The 15,501-nt window shown below is 45.2% G+C and overlaps 1 protein-coding gene across 1 annotated transcript in view; it reads left to right on the forward strand.

Annotated features, from left to right (window-relative positions):
• LOC119976524 (golgin subfamily A member 4-like) overlaps positions 1-15,501 on the forward strand; it is a 1,176,663-nt gene that overhangs the window by 245,559 nt on the left and 915,603 nt on the right. The window contains exons 39-43 of the mRNA XM_038817077.1: positions 91-108; positions 1,784-1,819; positions 2,509-2,535; positions 8,505-8,540; positions 9,742-9,759. Of these exons, the coding sequence (XP_038673005.1) occupies positions 91-108; positions 1,784-1,819; positions 2,509-2,535; positions 8,505-8,540; positions 9,742-9,759 (135 nt within the window). The remainder of the gene's footprint in view (positions 1-90; positions 109-1,783; positions 1,820-2,508; positions 2,536-8,504; positions 8,541-9,741; positions 9,760-15,501) is intronic.

Here is a 15,501-nt window from a genome sequence, read left to right on the forward strand (position 1 = left end):
GTTCGCCAAAGCGATGGTAAATAGTTGCTTGTTTGACTAGGCGGTTCTTTAATTTTATCATTATTATTTTGCATTTTCATAAACAAACAGAGGCCCAAAAGGACAAAGGTAAATTCAAACTAAACGTATGTGTGTTCAAACTATCTGTGTGTCTTGTCAGCGACAGAGCATGGTATTGTACGAGGGATGTGATGTCTCCCTAATTTAATTGATTTTTTTGATGAGGTGACAAAAATGATTGAAGAAGGAAGGGCTGTGAATGCTGTCTACATGGACTTTAGTAAAACTTTTGCTAAAGTCCGTCATAGCAGGCTGGTGCAAACGACTAAATCACATGGGTCAGGGGTGAACTAGCTGAATGGATACAGAACTGGCTTGGCCATGGAAGACAGAGGGTACCAGTGGAAGCGTGTTTTTTTTTTCGAATGGAGGTCTGTAACGCGAGGTGTTCCACTGTGATTAGTACTGGGACTTCTGCTATTTGTAATATATATACAAATGATTGGAAGGTAACGTAGCTGGTCTGATACAAAAGTTTGCGGATGATAATAAGCTTGCAGAGTTGCGGATAGTGATAAAGATTGTCAGAGAATACAACAGAATATAGATAGACCGAAACATTGGGCAGAGAAATGGCAAATGGTATTTAATACGGACGAATGCGAGGTGATGCATTTTGGTAGATACAATTCAGATGGGAGTTATAAAATTAATGGCATAACGGATTGGTGTGCAGAGACACAGCGCGATCTCGGCGTGCCGGTCTACGAATCCCTAAAAGTGGCAGCACAGGTGGAAATGGTGGTATCAGAAGCATATGGCATGCGTGCCTTTATAGGACGGGGTATAAAAGCTAGAAAGTTATGTTACAGTAATATAGAAAGTTTGTTAGGCCACATTTGGAAAACTGTGTCTGATCCTGTTCACCACACTACCAGGAGGACGTGGAGGCTTTGGAGAGTACAGAAAACGTTCACCAGGATGTTGCCTGGTCTGGAGGATACTAGCTATGAGGAGACATTGAATAAGCTGGGATTTTTCTTCCTAGAGAGACGGAGGCGGGGGGGGGGGGGGGGGGGGGGGGGCGGGGGAGGGGGGGGGGGCGTCCTGATAGAAGTTTATTAAATTATTGGGGGTTTAGCTAGGGTGAACAGTTGGAGTATTTTTCCAAGGGCGGAATTGAAAATTACAAGTGGGCACAAGTTAAAAGTAATGGGGGGGGGGGGGGGGGGGGCAGCTTCAGTGGAGATGTGCGGCGGATGTTTTTACAGAGAGGGTGGTGATGGTCTGGAATGTACTGCCAAGTGAGATGGTTGAGGCAGGTATGTTAGCGACTTTTATCTGGATAGGCACATGAACATATGGAATATAGAAGGATATAGGCGGTTGGTCTCGATAGGACACCTGATCGGCGCAGGCTTGGAGGGCCGAAACGCCTGTTCCTGTGTTGGATTGCTCTTTGTTCTTTGTATGTCTAACGTTTTGGCAAATGTGCCAGCATTACATCCATCATAATTTACAGTGTTCTTACAAATCCGGACTTATGCATTCGACGGGGAATTAAAATTGCCTTGCTTATTTCAAAAACTTCAAACTGTTTACAATATTCCAAATGTGCAACATAATTTCCTTATTCTATCCATGCATATCTCCCTCTCCCTTCCTGATATGATATGCGACTATCTATGAATTTTGTCGAAAAATACACAAATATCACATCGATTGATTTTGGAATTTTATTTGCTTGAATGTGAAACATTGAGTTTTTGCTTCTGTTTTTTAGATATTGATCTACTGAAGGACAATGTAAAATCAGCGGGTAATTTTTAGTCAAAACGTTTGTTCTTGCACCATCAATCGCGAATGTAACACAAAGGACAAGTTCACTGCAGCTCACCAACATGTCTTCGACTGATTATTGCAGTTCAACATTGTCTGTGAGTAACATTATTTCCAATTAGGAATTGTTGATCTTTAACAACAGCTGACGGAAGGATAAAGTACATATTAATTTACCAGTGATCCTCGCGGAAATATTATCTGCTTAACACTGGAAACAAGGAGTATGACATTTCATTAAAACCAGCTTGACGTCAATGAGCCAATGAACAATTATATGCGAACTGAGCAATACACGTGTTGATTATCAAACTGCCAGTGTTGTTCACGTTCATGATTAAAGCACAGTAAGGAGTCTGACAGCACCAAGTTAAAGTCCAATAGGTTTGTTTCGAATCACTAACTTTCGAAGCACAGCACCTTCCTTAGGTGAATGAGGAAGGAGCTGTGCTCAACATCTAGTTGTTCTAAACAAACCTGTTGGACTTTAACTTGGTGTTGTAAAACTTCACATTGTGCTCACCAGAGTCCAACGCCGGCATCTCCACATCATGATTAAAGAAGATTCATACTTTTTTACTTCCGCTTTTTGTAACCATTTATGCTCATGCCTCACCGAGTACATGCCTCATTGTTAACCTACTGTGATACATTTTTTCATTCCCACAGAGGACGCAACCAAAGAGAAAGAAAATGGTAACGACTTCTAAACTTAGCGAACCTTATTTAGAATGTTGGGCATCTTCGACAAATAAGTATGAATACTACTATGCGGCTTCCAAATAGTGATCTTGTTCAGATAATGAACAATTAGGATGTCGTACTTAGGTTTGTATCCGCTGTAGTATCGTTACATCACTGACAGTAACTTCTGGATCCCGAATACTTTGTGCATATAGCTCCTGCCATATTACTGACAGTTTAAGGCCGGAGCAATCGGGAAAGTTCCCCGTCTGGTAGTTGACCATATTGAAACCTTTCTCAAAAATGAAGTCTCTGTCAATAATGTAAGCTATTTTGACCCAATGTTGAATTTAATTTATTGTTTATGATGAATGGAATATTAGCAATAAAAACTGGTTGAGGCTTCCTGTCACAAACGGTTTAATATAACTGATTTTCGTTTCATCACGAGTTCTGTAACAATTTAATTACCATATTAATCTTTTGATTGAATACTAATGTCAATATTTGTGAACTATATTTTAATTTCAGCTCTCCCCATTGATGTTTTAAAATATCAGCCGTTTCATTGCCTGTGACTGTTATGGACCAGGGTTTAGAAAACTCCAAAGTGTTCACTTGACCCACGACTTTTAATGGACGTTGGTTGTGGGGAGCATAAGGGCCCACTTTACATGTGTGATGCAGCAGAGGTTACGAATAGTCTTAAAACAAAATAATGTTCATTCTATGTACCCAGTTAACAGTCTATAAACACACAGGCAACAACTTATTAACTACCAACACACGTAACCCCACAGATACAATACTCTATAGGTAACCCTTAATATCTACTAGCAACATCCATATATTAAACCCTTTTCAAAGAAAGACAGCAACTTTAAATTCTCTACAGAAGCAGGTGTTACTTTGAAATCATCAAATGAGCTGAAGACATTCTGTAGCTTGCAGAGAGATCCATACACATCCGTTTGCTTTCACTGCAGGTCTACACCTCTGAAAACGAAACCACAAGCACAGACACACTACAGCGTTACTCTCAAAGCGAAAGTAAAACGACAGAGCCAAAATCCAGCTGCACATACACTCTGACATCACTGCAGCTATTTGATAAACGCCCATTTCTTAAACGTACACCCACTACAGTTATTTGATATACACCTATTTCTTACAGGTACTCTCATACGACAGTGACTGATAACTCCCCACGATTTATGGACTACATAGATGGGAGAGATATTCATTGTAGGTTGGTGAAACGAAGAAAGCAAGCACAAAAAGTGCTGAAAATTATAGAAAAGGATAACACAGGAACGCCTTTAAATGTTCCGAACTAAATAAACTTTTCAATTTATTGACTGAAAAAACAGAAGAAGAAAATATATATTCGTGACATTGTAATTTAGAATGCCATTCCATCTGTGTATTCCATAATCGTGATTTAATGCTGAATCTCAGCTAGGTGTTCCAAATTGATCGTTTATGAAGATACATTAATGTATTCTTTATTCACTCTGTCAAAGAAGTAGGTGTGAAGCGGACATGAAAACGATGAGAATGGAAACAGATTGGTTGAGTGATTGCGCATGAAATGTGTCATAGTATGAATAACATGTGAAAATATTAAATTCATAACTGACCAGAAGAATGTAAATTAATAGATGGGGGAGTGCTATTTTGAGCCCTTTCTCTCGGTCCGTGACAAAATCATCCCGTCTCAAATCTTGGAGACATTCCAAAAACGATTCTCCCCATCAGAATCTTCCGTTCATCTGTTCAGTAGAGTGTTGCGCCATTATCGAGAACTCACTACAGAGATCTCTCCCTCACCAGCCCCACTTCACCCATCACGTATCTTTAACCCGGCTCTGGGGTGAAGTCATGTCGGCGTCAATCACACTAAGACCGGTCTGACACGAGGCAGTCGAGGTGATCCCTCCGGCGGATCACAGGTAGTTATAGCCACTGGGGGGGGGGGGGGTGGTTGTGGGTAGCTGGATATGCAAGACGGGTAGTGCCCAGGAACGATCAGCTGCAAGAGATTGGCACTATTTAGTGGGTGCTGCCATCCTGATAGTGCCAACGGGCAGTGCCAACATTTGCAGGGGCAGAGTCAAGGCAGGATCATTGTGGGAACAGCCTTGGAGGAGGCTGCGCAAAATAGAGGGCTGGATGTGGGGAGGGGAGTTGGAGCTGCTGTCGATGTCTCTCGGGTAGTGATGGGGGGTGGGATATAACTGCGATGTCTCTGGATGGTGGCGGTGGAGCTACCGGTTGAATTTGGTAGTTCGGGTGGGAACTGCTTCAGATGGCTGTCGGAGGTAGTGGAGGCATCTGCTGGCGATCGATGTGATTGCTATTGCTCTGGTTTGGGGCTGTGTGCGGAGGATCCATGGCGTTTTATGTGGGAGAATTGGCGAGGTCCCAGCACCAATCCTCTGACTGGTGATGGGCGAGCAGCGGCGCCTCCTAAAGTGCGCGGTATTCCCTGTATACACGCTTGGAGAATTGCTGCGTCCGTGGACGCTACCTACAGGTTACAGATAGTGCCATCCCCTGACACCCCCGCACTATAATCGGGCCACCCACCAACCCCCGCCGAAGCATTCCCACCAGCAGTGTGGCTCCAGCCCGACTGTGGCGGCGATGGACACCGTCCACAGTCGCTCGGACAGGTCCCTGACCGCTCAAATCACGGGGTAGATTCTTCCAAAACGGGGCTGTGTTGACGCGAAAACCATGGACTTTCACAATGGCGTCATCACGCACCAAGGTAGAGCAATTCAACAAGGGGCTACCATTGCAGCATCTTGCAAATCGGCCGCCGATTCGCTGGTTCCGTTATTGACGTGACGCTGCGGCTGGCGACAAATACACCATGCCCCCCACACCCACAGCGTCTCAGGCAAGATGGCAGTGCGGAGAGCAGCGCTGTGATTTTGGGACGGAGTCCTAGAGACCCTTTTGGACGCCGTGGCCTCCATATAGGCATCATTAGCAATGACCGCAATGGGTAAACCCTGTCGCCAAGCAAGAAGCCCCGCACTGGTGGGAGGGGGATGGCTGGGAGGGGAAAGGTGGGGGGGGGGGGGGGGCGCTGCCGCTCGAATATGCCGGGGATGACAGATTGGCCCAACAAAAACGAGTATTGCACACTGCCTAGATTCCGGGCGCAGATGTGCAGGATCCTCATTTGTTGGTCACAGACCACCTTGATGTTCACGGGGTGGTACTCCTTTTGGTTGGTGAATACGGCCTGTTATCCACAGGTGGCCGCAGGGTGAAATGCAGCTAATCGATTATGCTTGGACCCGGGGTAACCTTGCGATTCCAGCGAACCCCGCTTCCCGGGCATCCTGGTGGAGCCAGTCCACAGGGAACTGGATGTACCGTCCTGCAAGGGCATACATGGTGTCACAGATGCACCTGTGCACCGATGTCTAGGAGCTGACGGACAGGTCCCCAACCGGCGACTGGACCAACCCCGTTTCATCGAATTTCAAAGCGAACGTCACCTTGACAGGCATTGGGAGCAGATGTTCTTCCCCCACTCCCAAGCAGTGCCAGGTGTGTAGTCATGTGTCAGATACGTCCGGCAGTCTCCCAGCTCGTTCGCAGTCTCCTCCTGAATGCCGAGTCCCGGATTTCCTGAAATGGCAAATGGCACCGATACACCGGGGCCTCATCTGGCGCCTCCATGGCACCACCACCACCGTCTAATCCTCCTGCTCCTCGTCTTGCTCCTGCTCCTCCTTGGCCTGTTGGTCGGGCGCCCTCCGGCCTGAGCAGCTGCCACTTGCGCCTCTGCAGCCCGTTCCTCTCCTGCAGCCTCTGGCACTTTTCTGCCGCCTGCGCAGACGCTGCTGCAAGGCTGCATGCAGGAATGTGGCCCCCGACACAGTCTCCAACATCGTTGGGTGCTTCCCAAATAAAATGATCTGCATGGGGTGAGGGGCTAAAATGTCATCATGGCGCATGGACCCGTGCACAACCAGATGCCATGGGAAACATGGTGGCCCCCAGTGGACACCGGGTACTCCAGCCTGGCACGCCCACCCACCAGCACTGCCCCATCGGTGCTCCTGGCCATCGTCCCTGCTGCCGGGGCAACTGTTTCATGGCATTACCGTCATTGGGGGCTGCCATCGGTTTGGTTCTACTTTTTCCTCTGGTGGGTTGTACTGGGTGAGTGGGGTGGCCGGGCATGGAGGTGGCTGGAAGGTGGGCGGCATCCACCCAAAATATCGTTGATGCTGCATTCACACAGTGCTCTGGGTGGTTGGCCAACAAGATGGCGGCCATAATGGCTTTCCTTACGTTGGCACCGTCCTGTCATGGTGGAGGCTCCACGACTGCTCGGCCTGGCCCCACCTTGCCCACCCCTCCTTCGACCCTGGCATACCCCTCAGCCCTAAAGAAACACGGCCAGTATCTGATCCGGGAACCCATGGTGCCACACGCCAACCCTATCTCCTCCCGTCTCCGCCACAGCCAGCACGCTGGCTTCACGAATTCTAGTCGGTAGTTAGAACCACGCCATCGGGAAATCGGCCCATTCTCGCCGCAAAATGGCTGAGGATTCGGAGAATCGGTCGTCGGGGCACTTGAGACGGTTCTCCGACCAGCACGGTGGGCGCTGTGATCACGTAGAGTTGGGCAGTCCGGAGAATTCGGAATCAGTGCAAAACTGGCGTCAAACCCTTTTTCAGCGTCGCGCTGATTCTCCGGCGGAACGCGTTTCGCGATTTCGAAGTGGTGTCTCGGAGAATCCTGCCCGGCACATGTCCCCAAACAGTCGGGAAATCGGCTCATCAGGGTGGAACATTGGGGGGAGGGCCTTCAGATAATGTCCTTACGCTGTCCCAATGGCGTGAGGTGTGCTCCTCGGTGATGCCTTTTTCGAAGAGGAGGAGCGTCGCAAAATAGAAGCTGCTGCGGATTCGGTCGTAAAAAGTGATTCTCCGCCGATCGCTGATTACAAAATCAGCGACGGGGATCGGGGAATACCGCCCAGGAACGTGTTGGAGGCCGGTTTGTTCAATATTTGTAAGTCCGAGGTAGAATCATGTACATCGAACTGTGCATAAGAAGGCCATTCGGGCCATAGAGTCTGCACCGACCTTCGAAAGAACATTCAACATAGGTCCGCGCTCCTGACCTGTCCCCTTAACCCCACCCAAACTTTGGACACTAAAGTCCAATTTATCATGTCCAATTCATCTAACGTTGGTACTGTGGGAAGAAACCGGAGCACCTAGAGGAAGCCCTCACAGATACAGGGATAACGTGTAAGCACCATACAGACACCCAAGGTGGGAATTAAATCTGGACAATTGGCGTTGTTTGGCAGACATGCCAACCACTGTGCCAAAGTGTCACCTTTGTCACATTAGGTACATAAATTCATGTTAGGAAATGGAATCAAATATGATCGTGACTAGATGGGAATGTAAAATTTGAAACACAAACAGATGAGCCATGATCTTATTGCGGGTCGATGAGGCTCGACGGACCGAAAGGGGTACATGTGCTCCTCTTCCATATGTTCACTTGTTCGGTTTACCGTTTGCACTGTTTTGTAGTAATGTATTTATTGCAATGTGGTAATGTACATCATAATGAGTAGATAAACTAACAAAAATTTAGCAAACTACTTTGCTCACATTCCATCCAAAAATGGCGTCACATTTCCCAACTTGGGCCATATGTTTGCAATATGATCAAACGCAAACCGCCCTGACCAGTCCACCTCGAAATCGGATAAAATTGTGACGATGATGCGTGAGCTGATGAACCCACATTTGCTACTGTAGACTGTGCATTCCAGGCCCATTAATGTCGGCAGCATATTCTACTATAAAATTCAAAATTGAAGGACGTGATTTAAATCGTATTCGGAAAATAAGGGGATTCTATAACGCTTGGTTTCATGGTTTTTGTGAATAGACATGACAAAACATAATATTTTCTCCCGTTTCCAGACCTTGCCACACTGAAAAAAGATTGTGAAGACAAGGGTAAGTGTCAATATGATTTTGATACGTAATTCATAACTTAGGCTAAAAACCTCATGAGTAGATTTTAGAGAGAAAGAATAGCGTTATCATTCTCAGATTAGCAGGATATGAAAATTATGATTTCGGAAAAAAAGTGCTTGGGCCCCAGATATTCACACCAACTATTTCGATTTTGGAACGGTGTGCAAAGTTTGTAAGTTTGCTGATGAAAGAGATATTGTTGGACATACGATGACGAGGAGGATGTAAATAGGCTCCAGTGGGATTTTGGCAGCTAAGTAAGTGGTAAGTAATGCGACATGATAAAACCGAAGTTATCAATTTTGATAGGAAACAGACAGGAAGGATGTGAGTTTGGAAAGTGTTGATTTAAAAATAAACTGATTGTCTTGTTCATTCTGGACTGAAAGCTAAAATTCGATGTGATAAGTGATTAGTTGTTGGACTTTCTTGCTGGACGGTTTGTGTTAAACAAAAACTAAGTATTGTTTCCGTGAGACATCATCTGGTCTATTGTTGTAGTTTCATACCATGGTGTAATGAAAGTGTAGCTTACCATTGGCCAGGTGCAACAATTGTTTAACAGATCGAAAGTAGAACTTTCAAATGAGCAGAATGGGGACTGGGTCCGTGTTCTCTATTGTTTACAAGAATTAAAGATGTTCTAATTGGATCACTCAGAAATCTTCCCAGCTCGATAGCTTGTTCGTCGGTCCAGAAGCAGGAGGCACACACTCAGAATCACCAATGGAGCACATCCATCTCAGCTGAGGAGGAATATCTTCAATCTGAAGGTGGTAAAGCATAAGTTTCGTCCACTCCAGAAGCCATTAGAGACACACTCATTGACTATGTCCAAGACAGAAATCAGTAGATTGCTTGACATCAAATATTAACTTTAATGTAGGAATAGTGGGAGGAAATATAATTGAGATGGACGATTAGCTATAATCAATTTGGATAGCGAAATAGGCTTGAGGGACCAAATTACATATTATTTTTCCTGTGTTCGTAGAAACACATATTTATAACCTATATATTGTTTGTACAATTGTGATCTTACAAATGGAAAAATGCCAAAAGAAGTTCCATACATTGTGAACGTAATTGGCTATCCGAGACTTTTGGATAATTGAAGCCAAATCGACATTGATATATTTTAATTCATATGATTATTAATTTTACATGTGCACAACAACAGAGAAAGCGAAGGACAATGGTAAAATGATTATCGCAAGTAACATGATGCACAAAATGATCATTTTCCTGCTCTGAAAGATTGGTTTCATTTCAAAGAAATCAATTCTACTGTCTAACACATGAATTCTCTTCCTTTCAGAGGGTGGTCAGGCTTTGGAGCGCTCTTTCTGAAATACCAGTGGAAGCAGAGTCATCAACTATTTTTCTGGCGGCCCTGGAGAGATTATTGATAAGCAAGAGGGGTGTGGTTATTAGGTGTGTTGTGGTTAAAGGGACATCTGGAATGATATAGTTGAAAGGCAGCAAAGACCTCAGGCCAACTGGCAATTGCCTGCTCCTAATTGATTTGTTCGTTGTTCATTTACCAATTACAATTAAAACAAACACGAAATAACATATAAAGCAGAAGCAGCTAAAATCTATTTCATGGACCTGCTAGGCAGTCAACCGAAGAAAAATGTCGCAAGTCTTAACCGCATAGTCCTTCAAAACTATAAACTTAACGAGGACCGATTTGCAAAATATTTTCTGCAGGTTTACACAACATTGAAACACTCAGCTGTTTCACTTAATTACAACTTTCACCATTTCCTGATTATTTCCACTGTGATAACAAATCAGGCATTCTTGTTGTCTTTTATCTAATTCTTCCGTAGATCATATTCTTCCAACTTCATCACTCAACTCTCACCGCCGGTGCAAATAAAGGGTTTTTTTCTCTTCCACTGTTGTGGAAGCGGTTAATCCTGCCGCACTGTCACAGCTCAATGCACAAATACCGGGCTTCCACAAGTTGCAGCACTCGCTAACCACACTAGATGGTGCCCACCAGAGAGTGGCAAAATAATAAATCATTCATGCAAGAATCCCGTCCTCCACCCGCACACCACACTTTAGAACATAGAACAGAACAGGCCCTTCGGCGTTGTGCCGAGCCATGATCACCCTACTTAAACCCACGTAACCCGTATACCCGTAACCTAACCCAACCCAACCCCCATTAACCTTACACTACGGGCAATTTAGCATGGCCAATCCACCTAACCCGCACATCTTTGGATTGTGGGAGGAAACCGGAGCACCCGGAGGAAACCCACGCACACACGGGGAGGACGTGCAGACTCCACACAGACAGTGACCCAGCCGGGAATCGAACCTGGGACCCTGGAGCTGTGAAGCATTGATGCTAACCACCATGCTACCGTGAGGCCCCTTTCATCTGTCTACATGTCTGTCTATGTCAGGTAAAGGCGCCATCGTTCCAGACGACAAAAGGCTGCTTTCCCCTTTGACGGGGACAGCTGGCTGATGGAGGTTTAACCTGAAAATCACCATATCTCAGGCGAGGGACATTCGTCCGACTGTCCACACACCCTCTTACTCACTCCCACACCGATCGATCCATCCATCCAACCATCCATCCATCCGTCCGTCCGTCCGCCCGTCCATCCATCCATCCATCAATTCGTCCCTCCATCTATCTACCTATACAGCCGTCGACCTCCCTACATCTCTCTCTCTCTCCCTCCCCCCTCTCTCTCTTTTTATCTATCTGTCTACCAACCTATCCATCTATGTCTATATATCCAACGTCCTCATTTGTCTGACTGTTTGATTACCCATTCAGACGAGTCCCCACACACCTGCACATCTTCGAGTGCCGTCGCATCCGATCACGACCGTTTTGATGTCACCTATAGAATCGGGGGCGAGCTGGACAGGAGTGATGCACGATGTGCCATTTCGCAGGGTGGTATCCAGCTCACATGTTCGCCACCCAGCACGTCCCCGATCCTGGTCACACCCGCAGCCGCATCCCACCTGTTCTGTTTGGTGTACCGGCCTTCACGTTTGCGGGAGTTGAGGACTTGGTAAGGTTTGTGCTGTTGGTTGGAAAAGATCCCCGACGCTTTGGCAAGTGTTACGTTGAAATTGCTGCAATGTGGACAGTGAGTGGACGAATCATTGGTTATTGCAATTCTCCATTTTTAACAGCAGGGAAAAGTGACTATAAAATATTCCGTTGCTGAATAGACATAATATTATGCATATATGCCGCCACGTCCAGGACGTGACAATAGTGAAGACGATGTGAATTTTCATAACAAAAATTAAAATTTTCGACGGAATGTCAATTCAACTGTATTCAGGAAGTGATTAAACCGTTATTAGGGACAAGACATCGTTGAACAAATTCCGGCTTTGCTCAACGGGTTTTATTGGGAGCATTAGTGCGGAAAAGTGGATGTCCTCGACAATTCAAAGATCTTCTATCGATTGTGTCCTCTGGTTCAGTGAAAATGCCACACCATGCGAAACGTATGGTCAGTAACATTCATCTGCAAGTTTCCGCTAAGGATTCCTCACCTTTTTCCACTGAAAGCATCCGAAGAATAATATCATGCCGTCGTCTTTGCTACCACGGACGGGACTATTGCTCTACTTGCCAGCGAAATATTAACGATGAACTGGAAAAGTGCTATATTTTGCTCCTTCCTGCTCAGTATCCTTTTAATAACATTCGAAACCTTTATTGCTTCTGGAACGTAATTTTTTTGCAATAAACATTCAATTTCACGAGCGCTCAATGTGATTCCCTTTGGGGTTGAATGATTACCAATAGTTCAGACCATAGGATCGATGCTGGCGTTCTGGCTCTGCTCTATCTCTATCTATCTATTTTTTGAGGACATTACCAGAGCGGTAGCTAATGGGGAGCCAATGGATGTGGTATATCTGGATTTACAGAAAGCCTTTGACAAGGTCCAACACAAAAGGCTTCTGCATAATATAAAGATGCATGGCATTAAGGGTAAAGTAATAGCATGGATAGAGGATTGGTTAATTAAGAGAAGGCAAAGAGTGTGGATTAATGGGTGTTTCTCTGGTTAGCAATGAGTAGCTATTGGTGTCCCTCAGCGATCAGTGTTGGGCACACAATTATTCACAATTTACATAGATGGTTTGGAGTTAGGGATACAGTGCACTGTGTCAAAGTTTGCGGACGACAGTAAGATGAGTGTTAAAGCAAAAAGTGCAGAGGATACCGGAAGTCTGCAGAGGCATTTGGATAGGTTAAGTGAATGGGCTAGGCTCTGACAGATGGAATACAATGTTTTTTTTAAAATAAATTTAGAGTACCATATTCATTTTTTCCAATTAAGGGGCAATTTAGCATGGCCAATCCACCCAGCCTGCACAACTTTTGGATTGTTTGGGGAGAAACTCATGCAAACACGGGGAGAATGTGCAAAATCCCCACAGACGATGACCCGGAGCCGGGATTGAACCTGGGACCTCGGCGCCGTGAGGCAACAGGGCTAACCCACTGTGTCACTGTGTTGCATGGAATACAATGTTGACAAATGTGAGGTTATCCATTTTGGTAGGAATAACAGCAAAAGGGATTATTATTTGAATGATAAAATATTAAAACATGCTGCTGTGCAGAGAGACCTGGGTGTGCTCGTGCATCAGTCGCAAAATGTTGGTTTACAGGTGCTACAGGTGATTAAGAAAACGAATGGAATGTTGTCCTTCATTGCTAGAGGGATGGAGTTTAAGACTAGAGAGGTTATGCTGCAATTGTATTACGTGTTGGTGAGGTCACACCTGGAGTATTGTGTTCAGTTTTGGGCTTCGTAGCTGAGAAAGGACGTACTGGCGCTGGAGGGTATGCAGAGGAGATTTACTAAATTAATCCCAGAGATGAAGGGGTTGGATTACGAGGAGAGGTTGAGTAGACAGGGATTGTACTCGTTGGAATTTAGAAGAATGAGGGGGCATCTTATAGAAACATATAAAATTATGAAGGGAATTGATATGATCGATGCGGGCAGGTTGTTTCCACTGGCTGGTGAAAGCCGAACTAGGGGGCAGAGACTCAAAATAAGCGGAAATACATTTACGACGGAGTTTAGGAGGAACTTCTTCACTCAAAGGGATGTGAATCTATGGAATTCCTTGCCCAGTGAAGCAGGTGAGGCTCCTTAATGAAATGTTTTAAAGATAAGGATGGATAGTTTTTTGAAGAATAAAGGGATTAAGGGTTCTGGCGTTCGGGCCGGAAGGTGGAGCTGAGTCCAGAAAAGATCAGCCATGATCTCATTGAATGGCGGAGCAGGCTCTCGAGGGGCCATATGGCCTACTCCTCCTCCTTGTTCTTACGTTCTTATGTTATTTTCTCATTTAAAACATCTTTCTATATTTTTCTCTTATCTCAAATGGTGATATTGATGTCGAGATGAAGTCACAAATACCGGTTCTGACCTCAGCACTTACTATATAGCCGATAGGGCGATCGCTGATTTATTAATAGTTGAAGTAATTTAACATTTCTTCGAGCATCTTAAGGAAACGTTGGAACCTACAGTTGATCATCACAGAGTTCTGTATTTTTAGTCGCTCATAGTTATACGCAAAAAAAATATTAAGGGCAGAATATCAAACCAGTCGTCGACAAGGGTAGACTCTATATTATCGGGATAAACGATAAAACAGACTGTGAAAAGATAAATACCTGCTGTACCCTGCGCACACTGGAACTCTGTTTTTTTCTTATACACAAAATGATTTGAATGGAATTCATTAAATAAACGCATTTTCGCAGAATTTGTCCCCTTAATGTAAAAAGTCATGACTAAATTGACAGTGACTACAAATGACAGATTAATATTTTGTCGTCGTTAATTTTTATGTTACGCGCCTATAACATCAAGGTTTCGATAACACAATGGCAAACCATAAGCAATGGTTCCAATCCAACGATGTGCAGGTTGATTGGATTCGCCATGATAAAATTGAACATAGGTTAGGTGCCGTTACGGGAATAGGGTGGGGTAATGGGCATCGGTAAGATGCTCGTTCAGAGTGGGTGCAGACTGAATGCTCCGAATGGCCTCATTGTGTACTGGAGGAATCTATGATTTGAGTAGTTGGCTCATTGATTGCGAGCAACTGGTTGTGCATTCACCCTAAGTGCTATTTCTATCTGCATCTTGAAACATAGGGGGCAGGATAATCGGTCCTATCATACCTGTCTTCTGGTGCTGCACGCCTCTGCCAGCAGCGAGATTTTCCATTCTAGTAGTCGACCAATGTGGCTGCCCATTGTGTGGATCCCCACTCCATCAGGAAATCCACAGGCGTGAGTGCGCTACCGATGAAATGGACGATCCGGCAGATGGAGAATCCTGCCCACGATGTTTTGCCTTCAACTACTTCCTGCGGCAACAGATTCCATAGGCCGACCATGCTCTGGATGAAGAAATGTCTGCTCATCTTTATACTAACTGGTATACCGACATACTCCGACTGTCGCATCTGGTTCTGGACACAGCGTCCAATGAGAACCTCCTTCGTGCATCAACGCTGTCTAGTCTTGTTAGTTATTACGAGTTTTCTTTGAAATCCACCCTTATTCTTTTGAACTCCAGCGAATACGATCCGAACCGCTTCAAACTCTTCTCATACGTCAGTCGCACCACCTGAGACATTAGTCTGGTCAATCTTGATTCCACTCCCTCTAAAGCAAGAACATCCTTCCTCAGATACGGAGACCGAAACTGCAGACAATACAAAGAACAAAGAGCAAAGAAAAGTACATCACAGGAACAGGCCAGTTGGCCCTCCTATCCCGTGCGACCATGCTGCCCGACTAAACTAAAATCTTCTAAACTTCCTGGGTCTGCATCCCTCTATTCCCATCCTTTTCATGTATTTGTCAAGATGCCCCTTGTATGTCACTATCGTCCCTGCTTCC

Source organism: Scyliorhinus canicula, chromosome 13 (assembly GCF_902713615.1).
Source record: "Scyliorhinus canicula chromosome 13, sScyCan1.1, whole genome shotgun sequence".
NCBI lineage: Eukaryota > Metazoa > Chordata > Chondrichthyes > Carcharhiniformes > Scyliorhinidae > Scyliorhinus > Scyliorhinus canicula.